The following is a 26,554-nucleotide window of genomic DNA, read 5'->3' as shown; positions in this document are numbered from 1 at the left end:
CATGTCCCCAAATCCCCCCCCACCCCCATATCCCCCCATATCCCCCATCCCAATGCCCCCAAATCCCCCCCCCATACCCCCCACACCCCCCCCAATGCCCCCCACACCCCCCCATACCCCCCCACCCCCAAAATATCCCCAAATGTCCCCAAATTTTGCCCCCCCCCCCCAGGACCATTTCGGGGCCCCCCCTCCGTCTGCGTCCACTGCGCCGGCGTCACCCGCGACGAGTTCCTGCTGCGCCTGGGCCTGGCCCCCTTCCACGAGGTGCTGCGGGTCAACCTGCAGGTCAGGGGACATTTGGGGACACCGGGGGACATTGGGGACATTTGGGGTGACCCCCCCGTGTCATTTTAACCCCCCCCCTTTGTCCCTTTTCCCCCCCCCCCCCCAGGGCACTTTCCTGGTGACCCAGGCGGTGGCGCGGGCGCTGGTGGCGGCGGGGGCGCGCGGCGGCTCCATCGTGCTGCTGGGGAGCATCGTGGCCAAGGTGGGCTTTGGGGACAATTTGGGGACACCGCCACCCCCCCCTTGACCCCATGTGACCCCCCCTGACCCCTGTGACCCCCCCTGACCTTTGGGACCCCCCCCCTTTAGGTGGGCAACCTGGGCCAAGCCAATTACGCCGCCTCCAAGGCGGGCGTCGAGGGGCTGGCCCGCAGCAGCGCCAAGAGCTGGCCAGGTTTGGGGACATTTTGGGGACATTTTGGGGACATTTGGGGACGTTTCGGGGGGGGTGGCGGTGCCACGTGTGCCCCCCCCCCCAGGTTCGGGATCCGCTGCAACGTGGTGCTGCCCGGCTTCATCGCCACCCCCATGACGGCCAAGGTGCCCCCCAAGGTGCTGGAGAAGGTGATTTGGGGACGTTTGGGGACACTTGGGGACATTTGGGGACACTTGGGGACATTTAGGGACATTTCAGGACATTTGGGGATAATTGGGGACATTTAGGGATACTTCCGGATATTTAGGGACACTTAGGGATATTTGGGGACACTTGGGGACATTTAGGGATACTTGGAGACATTTGGGGACATTTGGGAACATTTGGGGATACTTGGGGACACTTGGGGAGATTTGGGGACATTTGGGGACACTTAGGAACACTTGGGGACATCGGGATACTTGGGGACATTTAGTACATTTAGGGACATTTAGGGATACTTGGGAACGTTTAGGGACATTTGGGGACATTTGTGGACATGGGGACATTTGGGGATAATTGGGGACACTTGGGAATATTTGGGGACACTTGGGGACATTTGGGGACATGGGGACATTTGGGGATACTTGAGGACATTTGGGGACATTTAGGGACATTTGGGGATACTTGGGGTCACTTAGGGACACTTGGGGACATCTGGAGACACTTGGGGACATTTGGGGACATTGGGATGCTTGGGGACATCTGGGGACACTTGAGGACATTTAGGGACATTTGGGGACATTTAGGGATATTTGGGGTTACTTGAGGACACTTAGGGACACTTGGGGACATCTGGGACACTTGGGGACATTTGGGGACACTTGGGGACATTTAGGTACATTTGGGGATACTTGGGGACACTTAGCGACACTTGGGGACATCTGGGGACACTTGGGGACATCGGGATACTTGGGGGCACTTGGGGATACTTGAGGACGTTTAGGTACATTTGGGGACATTTAGGTACATTTGGGGACACTTGGGGGACATTTGGGGACAGCAGTGGCCTCACCCCACCCCCTCCCAGTTCGCAGGACAGGTGCCATTGGGACGCCTCGGGGACCCCGAGGGTGAGTGCCACCCCCTTGGGGACACAACTGCCACCCCCCTTGGGGACACAACTGCCACCCCCCTTGGGGACACGGTGCCACCCCCTTGGGGACACGGTGCCACCGTCCCCGTGTCCCCCCCAGACGTGGCCGACGTCTGCGCCTTCCTGGCATCCGACGACAGCTCCTACGTCACCGGGGCCAGCGTGGAGGTGACAGGTGGGGTGGCATTGTCCCCCCCCCATGTCCCTGTCCCCCCCCCATGTCCCTGTCCCCCCCCCATGTCCCTGTCACCCCCCCCTCTCAGTGTCCCCATCCCTTGGGGTCCCCCCCATGTCCCCCCCGGGTCCCCGTCCCCCCACCAATGTCCCCATGTCCCCCCTGGGGTCCCTGTCCCCCCCCACAGTGTCCCCATCTCCAGTGTCCCCGTCCCCCCCCAGTGTCCCCATGTCCCCCTGGGGTCCCTGCCCCCCCCATGTCCCCCCCCCAGTGTCCCCAACCCAGGGGTCCCCCCCACGACCCCCCCATGTCCCTTTGGGGTCCCTGTCCCCCATGTCCCCCCCCATGTCCCCACGCCCCCCCCCAGTGTCCCCAACCCAGGGGGTCCCCCCCATGTCCCCCCCATGTCCCCAAGTCCCCCCCCAAGGTCTCCCTGGGTTCCCTGCCCCCCCCCATGTCCCCATGTCCCCACGCCCCCCCCCCAATGTCCCCATCCCTTGGGGTCCCCCCCATGTCCCTCTGGGGTCCCTGTCCCCCCCCATGTCCCCACGCCCCCCCCCCAGTGTCCCCAAGCCAGGGGGTCCCCCCTATGCCCCCCCCATGTCCCCACGCCCCCCCCCAATGTCCCCAACCCAGGGGTCCCCCCCCCACGACCCCCCCATGTCCCCCTCATGTCCCCAATGTCCCCCTGGGGTCCCTGTCCCCCCCCTGTCCCCCCATGTCCCCCCCATGTCCCCAATTCCCCCCCCCAATGTCCCCACCCCCCCTCTCTCCTTCCAGGCGGTCTCTTCATCTGACGGATGCGCCTCCCCCCAAAAAAAATAAACGAGCTGCGCCCCAGCTGCCTCCTCGCGTGCTGTCCCCTTCTGTCCCCCCCCGTGTCCCCTTTGTCCCCCCCGGTGTCCCCTTTGTGTCCCCCCCTCCCCCCAAGGTGTCCCCGGGGACTCCGGGCGGGCGGCGCTAGGACCCAGCGGCGCAGCCCCCAGCGGGCGGCGCTAGGACCCAGCACCACCTCCAAGCCCCGCCCACCCCCTCCCATTGGCCGGAGCCTCCGCAGCCGAACCCGATTGGCTGCGAGCCGAGCAGGGAGGCGTGATAACAGCGGGGGGGCGTGGCCGGGGCGGCAGAGCGGAAGTGACGTCGGCAGCGGGCGGAAGCGGCGGAGCGGGAGGCGCCGGGAGCGAGCGGGGGGCGCGGGGCGGGCCCGGGGGGTCCCGGGGGGGTCCCGGGGGGGTCCCGGAAGGGTCCGGGGGGGGGCCCGGGGCCGCCATGGCCGCGCCCGCCAACGCGCAGAGCGCCAGCAAGACCTGGGAGCTCAGCCTCTACGAGCTGCACCGCACCCCGCAGGTCCGGGGGGGGGGCGGGGGGCAAGGCCCAAGATGGCGGCCGGGGGGGGTGGGGGGGGTGAATGGGGTCCTGGGGGGGGGGGGAGGGGGGGTGAATGGGGGCGTAAATGGGGTCCTGAGGGCCCCAGGGGGTGGGGGAGGGGGGCTGCGGGCCGAAATGGGGCCCGAAATGGGGTCCTGAGGGGTTGGGGGGGGGGCTGGCGCCCTAAATGTGGCCCTAAAGGTCACCCTAAATGCCCCAGGGAGAGGGTCTCTGTGCTGGGATATGGGGAGGGGGCTTGGCACCATAGATGTGGCCCTAAATGTCACCCTAAATGACCCAGGGGGTGGGTTCAGGGAAGCGTCCTTGTGCAAAGATAGGGGGAGGGGGCCTGACCCCATAAATGGCACCCTAAGTGTCACCCTAAATGCCTCAGGGCGTGGGTTCAGGGTGTTGTCCCCGTGTGTGGATGGAGGACGGGGTCCTGACACCCTAAATGTGGCCCTAAGTGTCACCCTAAATGCCCCGGGGAAAGGGTCTCTGTGCTGGGATATGGGGAGGGGGCTTGGCACCGTAAATGGGGCCCTAAAAGTGGCCCTAAATGCCCCAGGGGGCGGCATCAGGGCAGTGTCCTTGTGTTGGGATATGGGGAAGGTGCCTGATCCCATAAATGTTACCCTAAGTGTCACCCTAAGTGCTCCAGGGGGTGGGTTCAGGGGGTTGTCCCCATGTGGGGATGGAGGACGGGGTCTGGACACCATAAATGTGGCCCTAAATGCCCCAGGGGGTGGGGGCAGGGGGTTGTCCCCGTGTGGGGATGGAGGACAGGGTCCCGACACCTTAAATGTGGCCCTAAATGTCACCCTAAGTGCCCCAGGGAGAGGGTCTCTGTGCTGGGATATGGGGAGGGGGCTTGGCACCATAGATGTGGCCCTAAATGTCACCCTAAATGCTCCAGGGGGTGGGTTCAGGGGGTTGTCTCCGTGTTGGGACAGGGGACAGGGTTCTGCCGCTCTAAAAGTCCCCCTAAACGTCCCCATAAGTGCCCCAGGAGGTGGGTGCAAGGGATTGTCCCCATGCTGGGACAGGGTATAGGGCCCTGCCACCCTAAAAGTCCCCATAAATGTCCCCATAAGTGCCACAGGGGGTGTATACAGGGGGTTGTCCCCATGCTGGGTCAGGGAATGGGGTCCTGCCACCCTAAAAGTCCCCCTAAACATCCCCATAAGTGCCCCAGGAGGTGCATGCAGGGGATGCCCCCATATGGGAACAGAGAATGGGGTCCTACCACCCTAAATGCTCCCCTAAATGTCACAAAAACTGGGTAAAGGGGATTGTTCCCATGGTGGGGCCAGGTCCTGCCACCCTAAAAGTCCCCAAAAGTGCCCCAGGAGGTGGGTGCAAGGGATTACCCGCATGTGGGGACAGGGAATGGGGTCCTTACACCCTAAAAGTCCCCATAAATGTCCCCATAAGTGCCACAGGGGGTGTATACAGGGGGTTGTCCCCATGCTGGGTCAGGGAATGGGGTCCTGCCACCCTAAAAGTCTCCCTCAATGTCCCCATAAGTGCCCCAGGAGGTGGGTGCAAGGGATTGTCCCCATGCTGGGACAGGGTATAGGGCCCTGCCACCCTGAAAGTCCCCATAAATGTCCCCTGAAGTGCCACAGGGGGGTGTATACAGGGGGTTGTCCCCATGCTGGAATAGGGAATTGGCTCCTGTCACCCTAAAAGTCCCCCTAAACTTCCCCATAAGCGCCCCAGGAGGCGCATGCAGGGGATGCCCCCATATGGGAACAGAGAATGGGGTCCTACCACCCTAAATGCTCCCCTAAATGTCACAAAAACTGGGTAAAGGGGATTGTTCCCATGGTGGGGCCAGGTCCTGCCACCCTAAAAGTCCCCCATATGTCCCCAAAAGTGCTCCAGGAGGTGGGTGCAGGGGGTTGTCCCCGTGTTGGGACAGGGAATGGGGTCCTGCCACCCTAAAAGTCCCCCTAAACGTCCCCATAAGCGCCCCAGGAGGTGCATGCAGGGGGTTGTCCCCATGCTGGAATAGGGAACGGGCTCCTGCCACCCTAAAAGTCCCCCTAAACGTCCCCATAAGCGCCCCAGGAGGTGCATGCAGGGGATTCCCCCACCCAGGCACAGGGACCGGGCTCCTGCCACCCCAAACCCCACAGCAGCAGCAGCAGCTCCCTGGGGCTGGGGACACCCCCGTCCCTGCGCGTGGGGCCCACCCGTGTGTCCCCCCGTCCCCGTGTGTCCCCCCCCTTGTCCCCGTGTCCCCGCAGGAGGCCATCATGGACGGGACGGAGATCGCGGTGTCGCCGCGCAGCCTGCACAGCGAGCTGATGTGCCCCATCTGCCTGGACATGCTGAAGAACACCATGACCACCAAGGAGTGCCTGCACCGCTTCTGCTCCGACTGCATCGTCACCGCCCTGCGCAGCGGGTACGGGGTGGGGGGAGGCAGAAAACCCACCACGAGGGGCAAAAATCCACTGCAGGGGGGTTAAACCCACCACGAGGGGCATAAAATCCAGCACAGGGGCGATAAAACCCACTGCAGGGGGGGAAAAGCCTACTGCAGGGGTCGTAAAACCTACCGGGGGGGAGGTAAAACCCACCACGGGGGGCAAAAATCCACTGTGGGGGGGGTAAAACCCACCGCAGGGGGCATAAAACCCACCACGGGGAGAAAAAACCCACTGCAGGGGTGTTAAAACCCACCACAGGGGGCAAAAATCCACTGCAGGGGGGCATAAACCCACTTCAGGGGGGAAAAAAACCACCACGGGGGACATAAAGCCACCACAGAGGGGATAAAACCCACTGCAGGAGGGTTAAATCCAGTGGGGGGGACGTAAAACCTACTGCAGGGGGGGGTAAAACCAACCATGGGGAGCATAAAACCCACCTCAGGGGGGCAAAAACCCACTGCAGGGGGGGTAAAACCCACCATGGGGGGCATAAATCCACTGTAGGGGGGCATAAAACCCACTGGGGGGGAGGTAAAACCCACTGAAGGGGGGGTAAAACCCACCAGACAGAGGGTTAAATCCACTGCAGGGGGGTAAAACCCACCATGGGGGGCAAAAATCCACTGCACGGGGGGTAAAACCCACTGTAGGGGGCATAAAATCCACCACAGGGGGGCATAAACCCACTGCAGGGGGGATTAAACCCACCGTGGGGGGCATAAAATCCACCACGGACTGCAAAAACCCACCACAGGGGGGTTAAAACCCACCACGGGGGGCAAAAATCCACTGCATGGGGGGTTAAATCCAGTGGAGGGGGGCGTAAACCCACTGCAGGGGGAGTAAAACCGACTGCAGGGGGGCAAAAACCCACTGCAGGGGGATTAAAACCCACCGCAGGAAGCATAAAACCCACCACGAGGGGCAAAAATCTACCACAGGGGGGTAAAACCCACCCCAGGGGGAGAAAAAACACCATGGGGGGGATAAAACCCAGTAAAGGAGAGAAAATCCACAGCAGGGGAGCAAAATCCACTAAAAAGGGGGTTAAATCCACTGAAAAGGGAATAAAACCTACTGAAGGGGGGGTAAAACACACTGGGGAGGGGGTAAAACCCACTGAGGGGGAGGAAAAAACACCGTGGGGGGGTAAAATGAACGGAAGAGGGGGTAAAATGAACAGAAGGGGGGGTAAAATGAACTGGAGGGGGGGTAAAAATGAACTGGAGGGGGGGTAAAATGAACAGAAGGGGGGGTAAAATGAATGAGGGGGGTAAAGTGAACTGGAGGGGGGGTAAAAATGAACTGGAGGAGGGGTAAAATGAACTGGGAGGGGGGTAAAATGAACCGGGGGAAGGGTAAAATGAACATGGGGGAGGTAAAAATGAACTGGAGGGGGATAAAATGAACTGGGGGGGGGTAAAATGAACGGAAGGGGGGGTAAAATGAACTAGGGGGGGGCAAAATGCATTGCAGGGGGCAGCAAAACCCCCTGCACGTGCGCAAAAACTGCACGGGGCAGCAAAACCCGCTGCAACGGAGGAAAAAAAAAACAATTTTGGGGGGGTAAAACAACTGGGAGGGGGTAAAACAACTTGGGGGGGGGTAAAACCGACCGTGGGGGTGCTGTTGGGGACACCCTGACCCTCTGTGTCCCCCCCCCAGGAACAAGGAGTGCCCGACGTGCCGCAAGAAGCTGGTGTCGAAGCGCTCGCTGCGGCCCGACCCCAACTTCGACGCCCTCATCTCCAAGATCTACCCCAGCCGCGACGAGTACGAGGCGCACCAGGACCGCGTGCTGGCCAAGCTCAGCCGCCTCCACAACCAGCAGGCGCTCAGCAGCAGCATCGAGGAGGGGCTCAAGATGCAGGCCATGCACAGGTCGGGCCCCCCCAAAAAGGATATTTGGGGGGATTCGGTGTTTGGGGGGCGTTGGATGGCGTCTTGGCGGCGTTTGGCGGCATCTTCGGCGCGTTTCATGATGTTTTCGGGGCAATCGATGACGCTTTGGGGTGGTTTACAACACGCTTGGGGGTGTTTGATGACATCTTGGGGGCATTTGACGTTTTAAGGATGTTTGAAGGCGTCTTGGGGGCGTTTGACGACGTCTTCGGCACGTTTGATGATGTTTTCGGGGCAATCGATGACGCTTTGGGGTGGTTTACAACACGCTTGGGGGCGTTTGATGACATCTTGGGGGCGTTTGATGACATCTTGGGGGCGTTTGATGACATCTTGGGGGCGTTTGACATTTTAGGGGTGTTTGAAGGCGTCTTGGGGGCGTTTGACGACATCTTGGGGGTGTTTGACATATTTGGGGCGTTTGACGACGTCTTTGGCGCATTTGATGATGTTTTCGGGGCGATCGATGACGCTTTGGGGTGGTTTACAACACGCTTGGGGGCATTTGGTGACGTTTTGGGGGCGTTTGATGACATTTTCAGGGCATTTGATGATGCTCTTGGGGCATTTGATGATTTGGGGGCATTTGATGGTGTCTTTGGGGCATTTGAGGACATTTTTGGGGCATTTGATGATGCGTTTGGGGTGTTTGATGACATTTTCGGGGAGTTTGACGACACTTTTAGGGCGTTTGACGTTTTTGGGGCATTTGATGATGTTTTTGGGGCATTTGATGATTTCGGGGCACTTGATGACGTTTTGGGGGTGTATGACGATGCCTTCAGGGCACTTGACGCGTTTGGGACGTTCGATGACGTTTTCAGGGCGTTTGGTGATGCATTTGGGGCATTTGATGTTTTCAAGGCATTTGATGCATTTTTCGGGTGTTTGACGTGTTTTTGGGGTGTTTAATGACACTTCTGGGACATTTCATGATTTCAGGGCATTTGGTGACGTTTTCAGGGCATTTGATGATGCCTTTGGGGCCTTGGACGATGCGTTTGGAGCATTTGTTGACGTGTTTGGGGCATTTGATGACATTTTCGGGGCGTTTGTGTTCAGGGCGCAGCGGATGGCACGTTTGGGGTGTTGGATGATGTTTTTGAGGTGTTTGACGATGTGTTTTTGGGGCATTTGACGTGTTTTGAGGACGTTTCACGATTTTAGGCCATTTGGTGACACTTTTGGGGCATTTGGTGACATTTGATGGGTGTTTGATGTTTTCGGGGCTTTTCATGACATGTTTGGGGCGCTTGATGATGCTTTTGGGGCGTTTGATGACGTTTTTGGGGCATTTGATGACATTTTTGGGGTGTTTGACGCATTTGGGGCGTTTGACGCTTCTGAGGTGTTCGATGATGCGTTTGGGGGCATCTGACGATGTTTTGGGGCATTTGATGACATTTTCAGGGTGTTCGATGACACTTTTGGGGCATTTGATGCTTTTGAGGTGTTCGATGATGCGTTTGGGGGCATTTTTGGGGCGTTTGATGACGTTTTTGGGGCGTTTGACAGCATTTTGGGGGCGTTTGACGCTTTTGAGGCGTTCGATGACGCTTTTGAGGCATTCGATGATGGTTTTGGGGGTGTTTGACAGCGTTTTGGGGGCGTTTGATGACGCTTTGGGGACGTTTGACAGCGTTTTGGGGGCGTTTGACGACGTTTTGGGGCGTTTGATGGCGTTTTTGGGGCGTTTGACGACCTTTTTGGGGGCGTTTGACGACTTTTTTGGGGGCGTTTGACGGCGTTTTGGGGGCATTTGACGGCGTTTTGGGGGCGTTTAACGACGCTTTGGGGGCGTTTGACGACGTTTTGGGGGCGTTTGACAGCGTTTTGGGGGAGTTTGACGACCTTTTGGGGCATTTGACGACCTTTTTGGGGCCGTTTCACAACATTTTGGGGGCGTTTGACGGCGTTTTGGGGGCGTTTGACGGCGTTTTGGGGGCGTTTAACGGCGTTTTGGGGGCGTTTGACGGCGTTTTGGGGGCGTTTGGGGGCATTTGACGGCGTTTTGGAGGCATTTGACAGCATTTTTGGGGCGTTTGACGGCGTTTTTGGGGCGTTTGACAACGCTTTGGGGCCGTTTGACGACCTTTTTGGGGCCGTTTGCCGTTTTTCAGCCCCGCTTGACCCGTTTCCTCCCCCCCGCAGGGCGCAGCGGGTGCGGAAGCTGCACCAGGAGTCGGACAACGCCACGTTCAGCGGCGGCGAGGACAACTGCGACAGCCGCTCGCACCTCAGCACCGCCTCGGCCCCCAGCCACCCCGAGGCCGGCCCCAGCCGCAAACGCTCCCGAGCCTCCGACGATTCCGGCCCCGAACCCGACCCCGAAGCCGCGGCCGAGGCCGGGGGCCGGGGCAGCCCCGAACCGGGCGCCGAGGCGGGGGGCAGCGAGATCGAGCTGGTGTTCCGCCCGCACCCGCTGCTGGTGGAGAAGGGGGAGTACTCGCAGACACGGTGAGGGGGGCAGCACCCAGGGGTGGCGCCTGGTGGCCTCGGGGAGGGGTGGCACCTTTGGGTGCTGTCCCCGAAGCGGCCGGCGGTGGTGGGGTTGGGGGAGGAGTGGGGTTGGGGGTGTTTTGGGAGGGGTCACGGTGACGTTAGGGGGTGGGTGGCGCTTCCAGGTGGCTCCTGCAACGCCCAAGTGGCCGCTGTGGGGACACCACCTCGCTAAAGGGTGGCTTTGGGGGGTGGTGGCACTGTCCCCATGTCACCCATCACCTCCAAGTGGCCACCGTGGTGACACCACCTCACTAAAGGGTGACTTTGGGGGGTGGTGGCACCGTCCTGGTGTCACCCATCACCTCCAAGTGGCCACAGGGGTGACACCACCATGCTAAAGGGTGACTTTGGGGGGTGGTGGCACTGTCCTCGTGTCACCTACCCCTCTGAGGTGGGAGTCCTGGTGGCTTTGGGGTCCTGTGGTGCTCTCCAAGTGTCCCCCACCCCTTCCAGGTGGCCACGGTGGTGACACCACCATGCTAAAGGGTGGCTTTGGGGGGTGGTGGCACTGTCCCAGTGTCCCCCACCCTTCCCAGGTGGGAGTCCTGGTGACTTTGGGGCCTGGTGGCACCATCCTAGTGCCACCCATCACCTCCAAGTGACCACAGGGGTGACGCCACCTTCCTAAAGGGTGGCTTTGGGGGTGGTGGCACCATCCCAGTGTCCCCCATCACCTCCAAGTGACCACAGTGGTGACGCCACCTTCCTAAAGGGTGGCTTTGGGGGCTGGTGGCACTGTCCCCATGTCCCCCACCCCTCCCAGTTGCCCACCAGGGCTCGGAGCCCACCCGCGGGGCTCAGCGTCCCCGCTCACCCCCACGTCCCCGCCACAACGCCGACCCGTGGCGCCCCCCAGGTGACCCGTGGTGGCCTCCAGGTGACCCGTGGTGACCCGTGGCGCCCCCGAGGTGCCCCTTGGTGGCCTCGAGGTGACCCCAACCCCCCCGCAGCTACGTGAAGACGACGGCCAACGCCACGGTGGATCACCTCTCCAAATACCTGGCGCTGCGCATCGCCCTGGAGGAGGCGCCGGCGCCGGGCCCCGAGGCGGCGGGGCTGGAGGACGTGAGCGAGAAGCAGTACACCATCTACATCACCACCGCCGGCGGAGCCTTCACCGTGCGTTTTGGGGGGGGTTTTGGGGACGTTTGGGGGGGTTTTGGGGACGTTTGGGGACGTTAGGGACACGGCCGCGCTGTCCCCCGCAGACGCTGAACGGCTCGCTGACGCTGGAGCTGGTGAACGAGAAGTACTGGAAGGTCAGCAAGCCGCTGGAGCTCTACTACGCCCCCACCAAGGAGCAGAAGTAGAAAGGGGGGGGCCCCGCTGGGGTCCCCCCCTTTTTTTTGGGGGGGATTTGGGGCCCTACGGGGGCGCTGTGGGGCTGGGGACGGGGACAAAGGCAGGGGGGGGGACGTGGGGACGCCAGCGAGGCTGCTTCCGTGTCCCCCCCCCTCCAGTCCCCAGCCCTATTGGGGGGGGTTCCCAATCCCTGGGGGGGTTCCTTATCCCTGGGGGGGGTCCCTCCCCTCACCCCATTCCCCCCCCCACCCCAAAGGGACACGCGTGTCCCCTTTCCCTGGGGGTCCCCAGCCCTTGGCACGGCAAAAAGGGGAGCGGGGCGCCCCGGGGGGGGCTCCCCTGGGTGTGTGGCCCCCCCCCAAGGTGTTTGTCACCCCCCCAGGCGTGTGTCACCCCCCCAGGTGTGTGTCACCCCCCCTGGGGACGGGGAGCAGCAATAAAGCAGCGCTCGGAGCCCTCCTGCACCTCGCGTCCTTTATACGAGCGGGGTCACAAACCCGGGGAGGAAGGGGGGGGGGGGGGGGACAAACAGCCACGGGGGGGGGACACGGACAGACAGACGGACTGGGGGGGGGGTTGGGGGGGCGCGGGGGGAGCCCCCCCAGCCCCTCAGAAGTTGGGTTTGTGCTTCTTGAGCTCCACCATCAGGTGGTGGATGTTGATGAGCTCGGCGCGGGCGGGGAGGGCGCGCAGCGGGGGCTGCGCCAGCACCTTGTGGAAGCGGTGGTAGTACTGGATCAGCTGCGTCAGCGCTCCCTGGGGGGGGCACACAAGAAAAGGGGGTGGGTTAAGGGATCGCAGCACAACCCCCCCGTGCCCCCCACCCCAAAAAAAAAGCCACCTGGATGATGCTGGTGCCGTTCTTGAAGTTGCTGAAGGAGCGCATCACGTCCTGGCTCAGCGCCTCCACCGCCGCCTTCCAGGTGCTGGAGAAGCCGCGCACCAACTGGGTCACCCGGGCTGGGGGGGGGGAAAAAAAAGGGTTGGGGGGGTTAAAAAGGAGTTGGGGGGGTTAAAAATGGGATGGGGGGGTTAAAAAATTGGGGGGGGGGGGGGACAAAACTCACCCTCCTCCCCCCGCAGCCGCTCCTGCTGCCCCTTCTCGATCAGCGCCTCCGCCTCCTTGACGAAGGCGATCATCCCCCCGAAAGGGGGGGAGAGGATCTCCTCGATGAATTCCTGCGGGGGGGGGCATAAAAATAAAAAGGGGGGGTCGTGAGACACCCCCTGGACCCCCCCCCAATTTGCTGACCCCCCCCAAACTCACCTGGGTGCGGGCTGAGAGCAGCTGCTGGAAGCCCTCCACCTCCTTGCTCTCCTCCACCGCTCGCTCCTGGGGGGGACACAGACATTAAAAGGGCCCCCCCCGGGGTTAAAACGGGGCTGGGGGGGTCCCTAATTTAAGGGGGGGGTCCCTAATTTGAGGGGGGGGGCTCCTCACCATGAGGACGCCCAGCATCATGTCGTAGTTGTTGATGAGGAAGACGAGCTGCTCCTTGCGCGAGGAGAACTCGGCCGCCACGCGCAGCACGAAGTTCTCCACCTCCACCTGCGGCGTGGGATGAAATAATTTGGATAATTTGGGGTGGGGGGGGGCTTTTCCTGACCCCCCCCACCCCAAAAAAAATATAAAAAGCCCCCCCCCGAGACCTGCAGCTGCCCCAGTAGCGCGTGGGTCTTCTCGTTGGGGAAGGTCTGGTTGATGCTGACGATGGCGGAGGAGAACTCGGCGTAGCGCCGGGTGATCTGAGGAGGGACGGGGGGGGAAAATAAATCCCAGGGGGGGGAAATAAATCCCGGGGGGGTCCCGCGAGCCCCCCCCCTTTAAAAAAAAACCCTTTTTACGTAGTGGGGCCGCGTGTCGAGGAAGCCCAGCCGCTGCGGGTCGGTGTTCTGGATGCTCTGGATGTTCAGCTCCAGGATGTGCTCGAAGCGGGGCCACAGCAGCTCCAGCAGCGCGTCCCAGTACCTGCACGGCCCCGGGGGCATTTCGGGGGGGGGGGGGAAATGGAAATTTGGGGATTTTGGGGGCGGGGGGGGCACGGCGACCCCCCCCCAGGACTCACTTATCGACGGCGGGGATGTTGCGCTTGGCCATGATGGCTTTGAAGCGCAGCACGATGTGGATGCAGAGGAAAACGGCGATGCCGTCGTAGCAATCGCAGACGTAGCCCTCCATGTGCTTCTGCAGGGACATTTCGGGGGGGGTCAGCGGCTCGGGGACAGCCCCCCCAATAAAAAAACCCCCTCCCCAACCCACCAGGAACATGGCCAAGGTCTTGCCCATGACGGCGTTGAAGAGATCCTGGGCGCTGGGCCCCGCCACCATGAAGAAGTCGCAGAGGAAGAGGTACTCGCGGCAGCCGTTGTCCAGCAGCGCGTAGTGCTGGCTGCGGAACAGCGACTCGAAGGGGTACTGGGGGGGGGGTCCAAGCATTTTAGGACCCCCCCCTGATGTTTTTAAGACCCCCCCCGGGGGCGTAACTCACCCTGACGTCGCTCTTCTGGGCGGCGTGGGGCACGATGATGGGGCCCTCCAGCTCGGCCGCCCCGATGACGGCGCCGCGGTTGCCCAGCGTGAAGACGGTGTTGCGGTTCTTCAGCGAGGGCTTGGAGAAGAAACGTGGGGGGGGGGGAAAAACGGACGAGGGGGGGTCAAGGAAACAACACGGGGGGTGAGAATACCCCGGGGGGGGCACATTTAGCCCCCCCAACCCCCTTTTTCCACCCTTTTTCCACCCGGCAGCAGGATATCTTTCTTAGCCGTGTCCTCCACGCCCATCAGGTCGTCCTTCTCCGCCACCTCCTCGTACTGCGGGGTAAAAAAATGGGGGGGTGAGCGCTAAAAAAGGGTCGTGCCCCCCCCCTCAGGTGTGTTCCCCCCCCCTCAAAGCCCACCTGGATCTTCATGAGGCGGCTGGTGTAGGATTTGAAGTAGGAGAGGTAAATCTTGCTCATGGTGTCCACGTACTGCTCCCGCAGCTCCTGCGCCGCCGCCCGCTCGTTGCCCAGCAGGAACTGGTAGAAAAACCTAAAAAAAAATAAAAAAGGGAGTAAAAATAATTAGGAGGGGTGACAAAATAAAGTGGGGGGTTTAAAAATAAGAGGGGGGGGCCCACCTGTATTTCAGCAAGGCGTTTTGTGGGATCTGGTAGTTGGTCATGGGCTTGCGGAAGGAGTAAATCTTCTGCAGGACAAACTCGCGGATTTTGGTCACGGCCTGCGAAAAAAAAGAGGATAAAACAGCTCAGGGGGCGTTGGGAAGGGAGGGGCTGATTTTTTTGAATCGGGGGGGGGGTTTGCCTTGATTTTGAGCTTCTCCAGGATGTGCTGCACGTCGGCGCAGGCCACGGTCTCCCTGAAGGCTTGCTCCTTCACCGAGTTGATCTTCCCGTTCAGCTCGTGGAGCTGCTCCAGGAACTCCGGCTCCGTCACCGGCGCCTCCAGGATGGTGCTGGGGGGGCAAAACACTAAATAAATAAATTCAGGGGAGACAACAGGGACTTTTTTTGTCCTTTTTGTCCCCTTTTCTCGTACCTGATCATGGTGGCGGGCACCACCAGCTCGTCCAGCAGCTGGCCCAGCTGGCGGCGCACGGCGCGGCGGTTGCGCAGCCGCAGGTTCATGGCCACCGAGTGCTCCTGCAGCGTGCGGATCTCGCAGCTGATGCTGCTCAGGGCGCTCTGGAAGGCGCCCAGCATCTGCTCCATGCGCTGCGGGGGGACGGTGGGGGCGTTGGGGACACGTTGGGGACACTTTGGGGACGTTGAGGGGGTGTAGGGGTGAAGGACAGACCTCCAGGATGGCGTCGCAGGCGGTGATCTGGGTGTGCAGCGAGGCGATGTTCTCGCTCTCCTTGATGTCTTGGGGGGGGGTTAAGGGACATTTGGGGACACCAGGGGACACCAAGGGACATCAGGGGACATTGGGGACACAAGGGGACGTTGGGGACACCGAGGGGCCCCCCCAAAAAGGATACAGTCGCGGATGGAGGCGCGCTCCACCTCCTGCAGCTCCAGCTCCACCTGCCTCGAGTACTGGCGCAGGTCCACGCCCTGCGGGGACAAAGGGGACACTGGGGGGGGGGTTGGGGACACCGGGGGGGGTTGGTGGCACCGGGGGGGGTTGGTGGCACTGATTTGGGGGGAGTTAAGGGGGTTTTGGGGGTGTGGGGGGGGCCTCGCTCACCGTCTTCAGGGCCTCCTGCACCAGCGCGTCCTCCAGGTTGGCCTGGATGTGGACTGGGGGGGGGGGGGACACAAAGGGGGGGTGGTACCGCTGGCCCCCTCCTGTCCCCAATGCCCCCCCCCAGGACCCTCTCCTGTCCCCAATGTCCCCCCCGCCCGCAAGACGCCCCCAACCCTCCCCTGTCCCCTGTTGTCACCCCCCCCACATCCCCCAATGTCCCCAGGACCCCCCCAGTGTCCCCCCCATCCCCCTCCTCTCCCCTGTTATCGCCCCCCCACGTCCCCCCCATGTCCCCAATACCCCCCCACACATCCCCAATGTCCCCCCAGTGTCCACCCGTGTCCCCAGGACCCCCCCCCATATCCCCCTACTCCCCTCCTGTCCCCTATTATCCCCCCATGTCCCCCCCATGACCCCAAAGCCCCCCCCAGGCACCCCCACCCCCCTCCTCTCCCCCATTACCCCCCCCAACTCCCCCCCTATGCCCCCCCCATGTCCCCAACCCCCCCCCCGTGCCCCCAACCCCCCCCATGACCCCAAAGCCCCCCCCAGGCCCCCTCCACCCCCCTCCTGTCCCCTATTATCCCCCCCCATGTCCCCCCCCCGTGTCCCCAGTGTCCCCCAACCCCCTCCCCATGTCCCCAAAGCCCCCCCCAGGCCCCCCCCACCCCCCTCCTGTCCCCTATTATCACCCCCCCCATGCCCCCCCCGTGTCCCCAATGTCCCCCCCACGCCCCCCCCATCCCCCCAGTGTCCCCCAATGCCCCCCCCATGTCCCCAAAGCCCCCTCCAGGCCCCCCCAAACCCCCCCCACCCCCCTCCTCTCCCCCATTACCCCCCCCAAACTCCCCCCCCATGCCCCAAACCCCCCCCCACGTCCCCAAATCCCCCCCATGTCCCCAAAGCCCCCCCCAGGACCCCCCCTCTCCCCCATTACCCCCCCCAAACCCCCCCCCATGCCCCCAACTCCCCCCCCATGTCCCCAAATCCCCCCCCCGGTGTCCCCGAGCCCCCCCCCGCACCGTCCACGCCGTCCAGCACCAGGTCCTCCCCCCCCAGCTCCAGCTCGGGCTCCGCCATCCCCTGCGGGGGGGGCTCGGCCTCCACCTCCGCCGCCATCTTGGCTTCCCCCCCCTTCCCTTTAAACCCCCGTCACGTGACGCGGGCGCGCTGACGTCACTTCCGCCTCCTTCCCTTCCGCCGCCGGGCCCCGCAGCAGCCGCCATGGTGGGCACCGGGGGGGGGGGGGGGCGGCGGAATCGGGCGGCATCGGCGCCGGGGGGGGCGCAGGGGGACGGGGGGGGACGGAGGGGAACGGGGGGGGTCTGGGGAAGGCGGAGGGGGGCGGATGGCGCGGGGGGGCCCCGCTCGGAGCCATCGTGGGGCCGCCGCTTGGGGCCCGCCTGGGGGATGCGGCCTGCGGCGGGCGCGGCCTAGGCCTGGGGGGGGGGCCCGAGCCCCTGAGGGTGGCCCTGAGACCCCCCCAGGGTTGTCCCCAAGCTTCCGAGGGTGTCCCCGAGCCTCCCAGGTTGTCCCCAAGCCCCCAAGGGTGGCCCTGAGCCCCCCATGGTGGCCCTGAGCGCCCCCGGATGTCCCCAAGCCCCTCAGGGTGGCCCCAAGCTCCCTGGGGTGTCCCTGAGTCCCTGGGGTGTCCCCAAGTCCCTGAGGGTGTCCCTGAGCCCCCCCCGCAGGTGACCCCAAGCCCCTGAGGGTGGCCCTGAGTCCCTGGGGTGGCCCTGAGACCCCCCCAGGGCTGTCCCCAAGCTTCTGAGGGTGTCCCCGAGCCCCCCAGGATGTCCCCGAGCCCTCCAGGATGTCCCCAAGCCCCCAAGGGTGGCCCTGATCCCCCCCGGTGGCCCCGAGCGCCCCCCCGGGGGTGGCCCCAAGCCCTCAGGGGTGGCCCTAAGCTCCCAAGGGCGTCCCTGCCCCCCTCAGTGTCCCCAAGTCCCTGAGGGTGGCCCTGAGTCCGTGGGGTGACCCCAAGCCCCCCCCCCGAGGCTGTCCCCAAGCCCCTCAGGATGTCCCCAAGCCCTCAGGGATGTCCCTGAGCATCCCCAAGGATGACCCCAAGCCCCCCAGGGTGTCCCCAAGCCCACAGGGGTGTCCTTGATCCCCCCCCGCAGTGTCCCCAAGCCCCTGAGGGTGGCCCTGAGCCCCCCCTGGGGCTGTCCCCAAGCTTCCAAGAGTGTCCCCAACCCCTCTTGGGATGTCCCCAAGCCCCTCAGGGTGTCCCCAAGCCCCTCTCCCTGCCCCTTTATCCCCCCAGGGCCACCCAGCCCCGTGGCTTCTCCTCCCCACCGCCCCCATGGACCCTACAGTGACCATCCCTGTCCCTCTGTCCCTCTGTCCCTGTCCCTTTGTCCCCGTCCCTGTCCCCGCAGTCGCTCGTCATCCCCGAGAAGTTCCAGCACATTCTCCGCGTCCTCAACACCAACATCGACGGCCGGCGGAAGATCGCCTTCGCCATCACTGCCATCAAGGTGAGGGGACAACAAAATTTGGGGACAGGGGGACACGTGGGGGTGATGGGGGTGTCACCACGTGTCCCCCCCCTAACGCCACCGTCCCCAATTCAGGGCGTGGGGCGCCGCTACGCCCACGTGGTGCTGCGCAAGGCCGACATCGACCTCACCAAGCGGGCGGGCGAGCTGACCGAGGACGAGGTGAGGGGTTTGGGGGCGTCGCAGGGGGATTTGGGGACACTGTGGGGACACGCGGGGACGTTTTTGGTGTCGCTTTGTCCCCCCCAGGTGGAGCGCGTCATCACCATCATGCAGAACCCGCGGCAGTACAAGATCCCCGACTGGTTCCTCAACAGGCAGAAGGACGTCAAGGACGGCAAGTACAGCCAGGTGAGGGGGCGAGGGGACAGCGGGGGACACCGGGGACGTCCCCGCTGTCACCGGAGGGATTTGGGGACACCGCGGTGACGCCGTGACCCCCCCCTCCCCAAAAAAAAAAAGGTGCTGGCCAACGGGCTGGACAACAAGCTGCGCGAGGACCTGGAGCGGCTGAAGAAGATCCGGGCGCACCGGGGGCTGCGCCACTTCTGGGGGTGAGCACGGGGACACCGGGGGGGTGACGGGGGGTGGCAGGGGGTTGGGGACACGCTCGGGGACACGAGGGGTGACCCCAATGTCCCCCCGCTGCCCCCCAGGCTGCGCGTGCGAGGCCAGCACACCAAGACCACCGGGCGCCGGGGCCGCACCGTGGGGGTCTCCAAGAAGAAGTAACCCCCCCAGGATCAATAAATGTCACTTTTTGTCACCAAAAAGGCTCCGGGCTGTGTCACTTGGGGGGTGGGGCTTGCACGAGGGCGGGGCCTTGCACGAGGATGGGGGCAGCGGGGGGGTTGCACAAGAGCAGGGCTTTGCACGCCCCTCGTGCAAGGGTTTAAGGGGCAGCCGGGCTTTGGGGGGGCTCTGCGTGGGGTGGGGGGCGCCGTCGTGCAAGCCCCTCCCACCTCGTGTGAAGGGCGTGCAAGCCCCGCCCATTTGTGGGCACGGGTGTGCAAGCGACGCCCGCCTGCCCTTAACAAACAGGGCGGCGCCGGCTTCGCTCTGGTTTGCCCTCAACCAATATGGCCGCAGCGGCTTGCTCTTCCTTGCCCTCAACCAATATGGCCGCGCCGGCTTTCCCTTGCCGTGCCCTCAACCAACATGGCCGCGCCCGCTTAGCTCTGCTGCCCTCAAGCAACATGGCGGCGGCTCAACGCCTCCCCGCCTCGCCCGCCCGCTACAAACATGGCGCCGCCGCCTTCACCCCGCCCCCCGGCTTGGCTTACGATTGGCCGGGCGGCGGGGCTCCCCGCCTCCTGATTGGCCGAGGCGGGGCTCGCCGCCTCCTGATTGGCCGCGGCTCGCGTGGCGCCGGAAGGGCGGGCCCAAGGCACACGCGGCGGGGATGGTGGCGGCGGCCGGCGGGGGGGACGCGGCCCGGGGGGCTCGGGCCCGGCGGGGGGCGCCCGGGGGGGGGGCCCCGAGGAAGCGGGACCCCTTCCCGGGGGGAGCGCCCCTGCCCCGGCCGCGCTTGAGGCGGTTCCTGAGGGGCTCGGAGGGCAAAGAGGTGCGGATGGGGGGGTTTGGGGGGGGTTTGGGGGGTCCTGGGGGGGATTTAGGGGAGCTTGGAGGGGGTTTGGGGGGGCTCGGAGGGGTTTGGGGGGGCTGAGGGGGAGTTTGGGGGGTCTGAGGGGTCTGGGGGGGCTTGGGGAGGGGGTTGGGGAGATCTGGGGGGGCTGAGGGAGGATTTGGGGGGGCTGGGAGGGGGTTGGGGGGGCTTTGGGAGGGATTTAAGGGGGACTGGGGGGGCTGGGAGAGCTTTGGGGGGGCTTTGGGGGGGCTTGAGGAGTCCGGGAGGGTCTTGGGGGGCATGGGGAGGGGTTTGGGGGGGGATCTTGGGAGGTCTGAGGGGTCTGGGGGGGGTTGGGAGGAATTTGGGGGGGCTGTGGGAGCTGTGAGGGGTTTGGGAGACTCTGGAGGGGCTGGGGGAGGGATTTGGGGGGGCTCTGGGGGGCTTGAGGAGGCTGGGAGGGGCTTGGGGAGGGATTTGGGAGGGATTTGGGGGGTCTGAGGGGGCTGGGAGGGTTTTGGGGAGGGTCTGGGGGGCTTGGGGAAGGGTCTGGGGGTATCTGGGGGGGCTTGGAGAGGGATTTATGGGGGCCTGAAGGAGCTAAATGAGGATGGGAGGGGTTTGGGGGAGATATTGGGGGGTCTGGGGGGGCTTGGGGAGGGATTTGAGGGGTTTGGGGGGCTTGGGGAGGGATTTGCGGGGTGTCTGGGGTGGTGCGAGGAGACTGGGAGGGATTTGGGGGGGATCTGAGGGGGCTGGGAGGGGGTTTGGGGAATCAGGGGGGGCTTGGGAGGGATTTGGGGGGGCTGGGAGGGATTTGGGGAGGATCTGGGGGGCTTGAGAAGGGATTTAGGGGGGGCTGGGAGGGAATTTTGGGGGAATCTGGGGGGCTTGGAGGGTGTTGGGGAGGATCTGGGGAGGCTTAGGGGGCGATTTCGGGGTGTCTGCGGGACTCGAGGAGTGCCTTAGGGGGGTCCTGGGCGTTTTGGGGAGGGATTTGGGGGTCCCATCTAACACCCCCCCCCCCCAAAAATTTTCTCCCAGCCCCGCGCCCGCTCCCAGCGCCTGCGGGGGCAGCTGCAGCGAGCGGAGCACAACGAGGAGGCGGCGGCCACGCGGGCGGCACGCTCGGAGCTGCTGCTCCCCGAGGAGCCGGGGTGAGCCCCCCGGGTGTCCCCCCCATCGGTGTCACCCCCCCGGTGTCCCCGTGTCACCCCCACGTCCCCTTTTTCCCCCCCCCCCCCCGCAGCTTTTTGGAGGCCGATCCCGGCGAGGACACCTGCACCATCACCCAGGGGGACATCGCCGAGGCCGTGGACATCGCCAGCGCCGCCAAGGTGAGGAGGGGACACTTTGGGGACATTTGGGGACACTTTGGGGACACGGGGGGGCAGCCAGACCTCACCCCCTGCCCCCTACCCTGCAGCACTTCGAGCTGAGGCTGGAGCAGTTCGGGCCCTACCGGCTGGATTACACCCGCACCGGGCGGTGAGCGGGGGCTCTCCGGGGGGTTTTTTTGGGGGGGATTTTCTTGTCACCCCTTTGTCACCTCGCTGTCCCCTCCCTGTCCCGCAGGCACCTGCTGCTGGGGGGCCGCCGGGGCCACGTGGCCGCCCTGGACTGGCAGACGAAGGCGCTGATGTGCGAGGTCAACGTGCTGGAGACGCTCAACGACGTGGCGTGAGCAGGCAGCGAGCCTCCACCCCCAGACTTCGTGTCCCCAAAGCGTCCCCAAATCGTCCCCAAATCGTCCCTGTCCCCGCAGGTGGCTGCACACGGAGACGATGTTCGCGGTGGCGCAGCGCCGCTGGCTCTACGTCTACGACAACCAAGGGCTGGAGCTCAACTGCCTCAAGTCCTTCCCCGGCGTCCTGCGCCTGCAGTTCCTCCCCTACCACTTCCTGCTGGCCACGGCGGTGGGTGAGGCTTTTGGGGACACCGGGGGACATTTGGGGGGGGGGTTTAATGCTCTTTGTGTCCCCCCCGCCCCCAGAATGAGAGCGGCTTCCTGCAGTACCTGGACATCTCGGTGGGGAAGGAGGTGGCGGCGCTCTGCACGCGCGGCGGGCGCTTGGCGGTGATGGCGCAGAACCCGGCCACCGCCATCGTGCACCTGGGGCACAGCAACGGTGGGCGCCCCCCCCTTTAACCCCCCACCCTTGAAAAACTTGAGAAACCCCCTCAAAAACCTCATTTTCCTCCTTTTTTTCCCCCAGGCACGGTGACCCTGTGGAGCCCCAACGTCAAGGAGCCGCTGGTGCGGATGCTGTGCCACCGCGGGGCCGTGCGCGCCGCCGCCGTCGACCCCACCGGCACGTGAGCACCGGGGGGGGGCTTTGGGGACCCCCGCAGCCCCCCCAAACCTGGAAATCTCGGTTATTCGCCCCCCCACGTCCCTCTTTTTCCCCCTTTTCTCAGGTACATGGCGACGGCGGGGCTGGACCGCAAGCTGCAGCTGTGGGACCTGCGCACCTACCGGGCGCTGCGGGGGCTGCTCCTGCCCCTGGGCGCCTCCGAGCTCGCCTTCAGCCAGCGGGGGCTGCTGGCCGCCGCCTGCGGGGACCTGGTGCAGGTGGGACGGGGTCGGAACCGCCCCGATTTTGGGGTTTTTCCCCCCCTCTTCAACGCTTTTCCCCCCCCTCCCCAGGTGTACCAGGCGCCCGGCGGCGAGCTGAGCCCGAAGCCTTACCTCTGCCACCGCCTCTCGCGGCCCCCCCAGGGCCTCCGCTTCTGCCCCTTCGAGGACGTCCTCGGCGTGGGGCACGGCGCCGGCTTCAGCAGCTTGCTGGTGCCAGGTAGGGGCCGTCCCCGCGGCCCTGCGGCCCCTCTCCTCGGGGACAAAGGGACAACGACCCCCCCCCGTGTCATATTTTGCCCCCCCCCAGGTGCCGGCGAGGCGAATTTCGACGCGCTGGAGAACAACCCCTACCGCAGCCGCAAGCAGCGCCAGGAGTGGGAGGTGAAGGCGCTGCTGGAGAAGGTGAGCAGGGACGGGGAAGGGGGGGTCTAAAAGGACATGGGGACCCCCCCGGGGGGCCGCTCACCCCCTTCCCGTTGTCCCCGTGCCCCCCCAGATCCCCGCCGAGCTGATCACGCTGGACCCGGGGCAGCTGCAGCGCGTGGACACGGCCACCATGGAGCAGAAGCGAGCGGAGCGCGTCGAGCGCCTGGTAGGGGGCCGGGGGCAGCTCTGCTGGGGGGGCAGAGGGGTTTGGGGTCACCCCCTCACCCTTTTATGGTCCGTTTCTCCCCCTTTTTCCCAGGGTTTTGACCCCCAAGCCAAGGGCAAGTTCCAGCCGCGGCGGCGGGCGAAGGGCGGCAGCTCCACCGGGAGCTTGCTGCGGCGCAAGAGGAAGGTGGCCCACGAGCAGCAGCGGGTGGGTGTCCCCCCCCCAGAGTCCTCCCCCCAAAAAAAACTTCAGATTTGGGGTTCCTGATGTCTTGTGTCCCCCCCCCAGGCTGTCATCCGGCAGAGCGTGGAGCAGCGGGAGCAGCAGCAGAAGCAGAGCAGGACGGGGCCCCCCCCGCAGCGCACGGCGCTCGACCGCTTCAAGAAGCAGGGATAGGGACACTTCCCCCCCCCCGTGGTGTCCCCAACAGCTTGGGGACATCCCTGCGGGGCCGGGACACCCCCATGGGGCGTCCCCTTCTTTATTAAAGCCTTTGTACCCCCCCCTTCTGAGCCCGCTTTTGATTTTGGGGACCCCCCAGCCCTGCGTCCCCCAGCACCGCGGGTGTCACCGTCCTCATTTTATTGCCCAGGACATCGGCCACCAGCACGGAGGTGGCCCCGGGGCCAGTCCTTGTCCCCACGGTGTTGGGGACAGTCCCTGGGTGCCAGCACGGCCCCGTCACTGCTGCAGCTCCGGCACCGGGCCACGTCCTGGTCCTGTTGTGTCCCAAATGGTCCCCGGGGAGGTCACAGCTCCTGGGGCACTGCGGTGACGTTTGGGGCCGTGTCCCCTCGCTGCTGCAGGTCCCGGAGCACCGTGCAAGGTCCTGGTCCCCGCTGCACCCCAAATAATCTTTTGGGGTTGTGCTGCTCCAGCTCCTCGAGGACATGCAGCACCTCAAGACTTCCTCCTCGTTGCAGTTTTATTTGGTGCAAAGCCCGGCGCTGCTGCAATTCCTTGAGCTCCTGGAGCACCGTGCAAGGTCCTGGTCCTTGTTGCACCCCAAATTATCCTTGGGGGGGTCGCAGCCTGGCACCGCTGCAGCTCCTGGGGCACACGCAGCCCCTTCCCATGGCTCTGGGGTGAAATTTGGGGCCGCGTCCCATCGCTGCTGCAGCCCTGCACCGCCTCCCCGTTGCACCTGGGGTTTTATTGGGTGCTGCAGCCCGGCTCTGCTGCAATTCCTTGGGCTCCTGGAGCACCGTGCAAGGTCCTGGTCCTTGTTGCACCCCAAATTATCCTTGGGGGGGGGGTCGCAGCTCAGCACTTCTGCAGCTCCTGGGGCACGTTCAGCACCCCGCAGCGTCCTCCAAGAGATTTTGCTGCACCTTGAACTCGTGCAGCGCCGCAGCAGCCCCCTCCCCATTGCACCTGGGTTTTTTTTGGGGGGGGTTTTAGGGGTGCTGCAGCTCCTTGAGGCCACGCAGCACCTCGCGATGCTTCCTCCCCGCTGCGCCTTCACTTTTATTTGCTTCTGCAGCCCCCCCGACCCCGTGCAATGCCCCCCTTACCCCCCCTACCCCAAACTCCCAGCCCTTTTTGCGCCCCCCCCGCCCCCCAAAACCCTCAGCCCCACAGCCCCTGCAGCGCAGCCAGCGCCTTGCAGCGCAGCACCCCCAGCACCCGCTGCAGGGGGCTGCAGGCGGCCGCCCCCCCCCGCGCCAGCTCCCAGGCCCTCCTCAGCTCGGGGGGGCGCAGCCGGTGGGCGCTCAGCAGCACCCCCCCGTAGCAGCAAGGGTCCAGGGGGAAGCGGGCGGCCCCGGCCATGCGCGCCGAGTGCCGGGGGGCCAAGCCGGCTCGGCGGGCGCACAGCCCCACGAAAACGTCCTCGGGTCCCACGGGGGGGACGCGGGGGGCGACCTCCAGCACCGCCAGCACCGCCGGGGCCGAGAGGACGTAGGCGCTGCCGCTGCAGTACGGGGGGAAGGCGGCGGCGGCGTAAAGGGACGCGGGGACGTGGTGGCGACCCCGGGGGTCCCGCTCGGGGCGCACGCGCCAGTGGACGCGGCCCAGGTAGAGGCGGGCGGGGGTCCGCCAGCCCCGCAGCAGGGTCAGCAGCCCCGGCACGTGCACGAAGGCGTCGTCGTCGGCCTTGAGGACGAAGCGGGCGCCGGGGCAGCGGGCGGCCGCCCAGCCCAGCAGCAGCAGGGTTTTGCGGGTCAGGTTGGCGTAGGTGTCGGCGAAGGCGCCCTGCACCACGTCGCCGTGCCGCCGCGCCTCCTCCTGCACCGCTGCGCCCACCCCCTCCACCCCGTCCCCCTCCACCGGCACCCCCAAGCCAAAAAGGGTGCGGGTGGGGAGCCCCCCGGAGCCCCCCCAGGTGTCCCGCACCGCCTGGCGCTGGGCAAAATGCGCCGGGGCGCTGGGCACCAGCAGCAGCAGGAAGGGAGAGGGGGTCCCGCAGCCGGGGGGGGACACGAGGACGGGGACGCCGGCGAGGACGGGGAGGGGGGCGCTGCCTGCGGGGCCCGTCAGGTTGGAGGAGGATGCGCCGAGCGCGGAGCTGTCGCCCCTTGGGATGCCTGCGGCCGCTGCATTGTTTGCAAGGTGCGAACTGTCTGCAATGCCTGCACCGTTTGCAAAGGATGCGCTGTTTGCAACGTGCAAACTGTTTGCAATTCCTGCGCCGTTTGCAATTCCTGCGCCGTTTGCAATTTCTGCTCCGTTTGCAATTCTTGCACCAGCTCCAAGGCCTGCTCCGATTGCAAAGCCTGCATCATTTGCAATGCCCCTGCCGTTTGCAAAGCCCACAGCATTTGCATTGCCCGCATCAATCGCAAAGCCCACACCGTTTGCAATGCCTGCAGCATTTGCATCACCCACATCGTTTGCAACAGCCCCACCTTTTGCAAAGCTCCCACCATTTGCAAACCCTGCACCATTTGCAAATCCCACATCATTTGCAAACCCCGCACCGTTTGCAAAGCCCCCACCGTTTGCAGGACCCACATACCTTGCAATGCCCACACCGTTTGCAAAGCCTGCCCCGTTTGCAATGCCTAAACCGTTTGCAAACCCTGCACCATTTGCAAACCTTGCACCATCTGCAAACCCTGCACCATTTGCAAAGCCTGCCCCATTTGCAATGCCTAAACCGTTTGCAAACCCTGCACCGTTTGCAAACCCTGCACCGTTTGCAATGCCCCCACCGTTTGCAAACCCTGCCCCGTTTGCACCCCCTGCCTCCTCCTGGCCCCCCCGCTCCAGCCCCGCGGCCAGCAGTGCCGCCAGCAGCTCCTCGCTGCCGCCGCTGCCCAGCCCCAGCGCCAGCCCCAGCAGCAGCCCCAGCCCCAGCCCCAGCCCCGCCGCCCTGCGCACCGCCCGCCGGCCCGGCCGCCGCCTCCGGCACATCCCCGCCGCTCCACGGGGGGGGCGTGGCTTGGACGGGGTGGGCGTGGTCTGGCCGGGTGGGCGTGGTCTGGGCGGGTGGGTGTGGTCAGAGCGGAGTGGGAGTGGCCAGAGCTGATGGGGGACTGGGAGGGTCTATGGGGTGGGCGTGGTTAGCGCTGGGGTGGGCACGGCTGGGGCTGGAGGGGCGTGGCCTGCGTGACTGGGCGTGGGCAGAGCGGGTGGGTGTGGTCAGAGTGGAGTGGGCGTGGTCTGGGATGGTGGGGGGCTGGGAGGGTCTATGGGGTG

The 26,554-nt window shown here is 64.8% G+C and overlaps 6 protein-coding genes across 6 annotated transcripts; 4 read left to right on the top strand and 2 right to left on the bottom strand.

Moving 5' to 3' along the window:
- Positions 1-172: 172 nt before the first annotated feature.
- HSD17B8 (hydroxysteroid 17-beta dehydrogenase 8) lies at positions 173-2,801 on the top strand (the record flags this gene model as incomplete). Its single annotated transcript, XM_082786037.1, is given in 7 exon segments — positions 173-182; positions 185-288; positions 395-490; positions 598-852; positions 1,734-1,776; positions 1,900-1,974; positions 2,755-2,801. Coding segments are annotated over 7 exon segments (600 nt in total), but the record flags the coding sequence as incomplete, so codon positions are not given.
- A 360-nt stretch (positions 2,802-3,161) lies between these two features.
- Positions 3,162-11,548, top strand: RING1 (ring finger protein 1). The gene is made up of 6 exons (XM_082786040.1): positions 3,162-3,321; positions 5,595-5,755; positions 7,449-7,664; positions 9,837-10,142; positions 11,138-11,306; positions 11,396-11,548. The coding sequence occupies exons 1-6, from the start codon at positions 3,244-3,246 to the stop codon at positions 11,495-11,497; spliced, it is 1,032 nt and encodes a 343-aa protein (XP_082642166.1). The 5' UTR covers positions 3,162-3,243; the 3' UTR covers positions 11,498-11,548.
- A 400-nt stretch (positions 11,549-11,948) lies between these two features.
- Positions 11,949-16,806, bottom strand: VPS52 (VPS52 subunit of GARP complex). Its single transcript, XM_082786039.1, has 19 exons — positions 16,700-16,806; positions 15,678-15,730; positions 15,469-15,544; positions 15,285-15,352; positions 15,027-15,202; positions 14,793-14,943; positions 14,609-14,709; positions 14,388-14,520; positions 14,244-14,301; positions 13,979-14,112; positions 13,750-13,905; positions 13,556-13,674; positions 13,335-13,458; positions 13,140-13,235; positions 12,931-13,038; positions 12,757-12,822; positions 12,557-12,668; positions 12,331-12,449; positions 11,949-12,245 (listed from the first exon to the last, which is right to left on the bottom strand). Exons 1-19 carry the CDS (start codon positions 16,794-16,796, stop codon positions 12,099-12,101), a joined length of 2,094 nt encoding a protein of 697 aa, XP_082642165.1. The 5' UTR covers positions 16,797-16,806; the 3' UTR covers positions 11,949-12,098.
- Positions 16,807-16,837: 31 nt separating this feature from the next.
- RPS18 (ribosomal protein S18) lies at positions 16,838-18,951 on the top strand. The gene is made up of 6 exons (XM_082786038.1): positions 16,838-16,904; positions 18,059-18,157; positions 18,254-18,340; positions 18,428-18,529; positions 18,641-18,732; positions 18,835-18,951. Exons 1-6 carry the CDS (start codon positions 16,902-16,904, stop codon positions 18,908-18,910), a joined length of 459 nt encoding a protein of 152 aa, XP_082642164.1. The 5' UTR covers positions 16,838-16,901; the 3' UTR covers positions 18,911-18,951.
- Positions 18,952-19,567: 616 nt separating this feature from the next.
- Positions 19,568-23,418, top strand: WDR46 (WD repeat domain 46). The gene is made up of 14 exons (XM_082786035.1): positions 19,568-19,742; positions 20,790-20,902; positions 20,995-21,082; positions 21,172-21,233; positions 21,321-21,425; positions 21,511-21,661; positions 21,739-21,874; positions 21,962-22,061; positions 22,164-22,317; positions 22,393-22,540; positions 22,631-22,725; positions 22,820-22,915; positions 23,009-23,122; positions 23,204-23,418. Exons 1-14 carry the CDS (start codon positions 19,581-19,583, stop codon positions 23,309-23,311), a joined length of 1,632 nt encoding a protein of 543 aa, XP_082642161.1. The 5' UTR covers positions 19,568-19,580; the 3' UTR covers positions 23,312-23,418.
- Positions 23,419-24,484: 1,066 nt separating this feature from the next.
- On the bottom strand, positions 24,485-26,336 carry B3GALT4 (beta-1,3-galactosyltransferase 4; the record flags this gene model as incomplete). The annotated part of the gene is made up of 2 exons (XM_082786036.1): positions 24,485-25,971; positions 26,237-26,336. Coding segments are annotated over 2 exons (1,587 nt in total), but the record flags the coding sequence as incomplete, so codon positions are not given.
- Positions 26,337-26,554: the final 218 nt, after the last annotated feature.

The sequence above is a fragment of the Aythya marila genome, assembly GCF_965140915.1.
Source record: "Aythya marila genome assembly, contig: HAP1_HAP1_SCAFFOLD_43, whole genome shotgun sequence".
Classification (NCBI taxonomy): Eukaryota; Metazoa; Chordata; class Aves; order Anseriformes; family Anatidae; genus Aythya; species Aythya marila.
The sequence above is the reverse complement of the archived record's forward strand: the minus strand, read 5'-3'. Positions and strand labels throughout refer to the sequence as shown.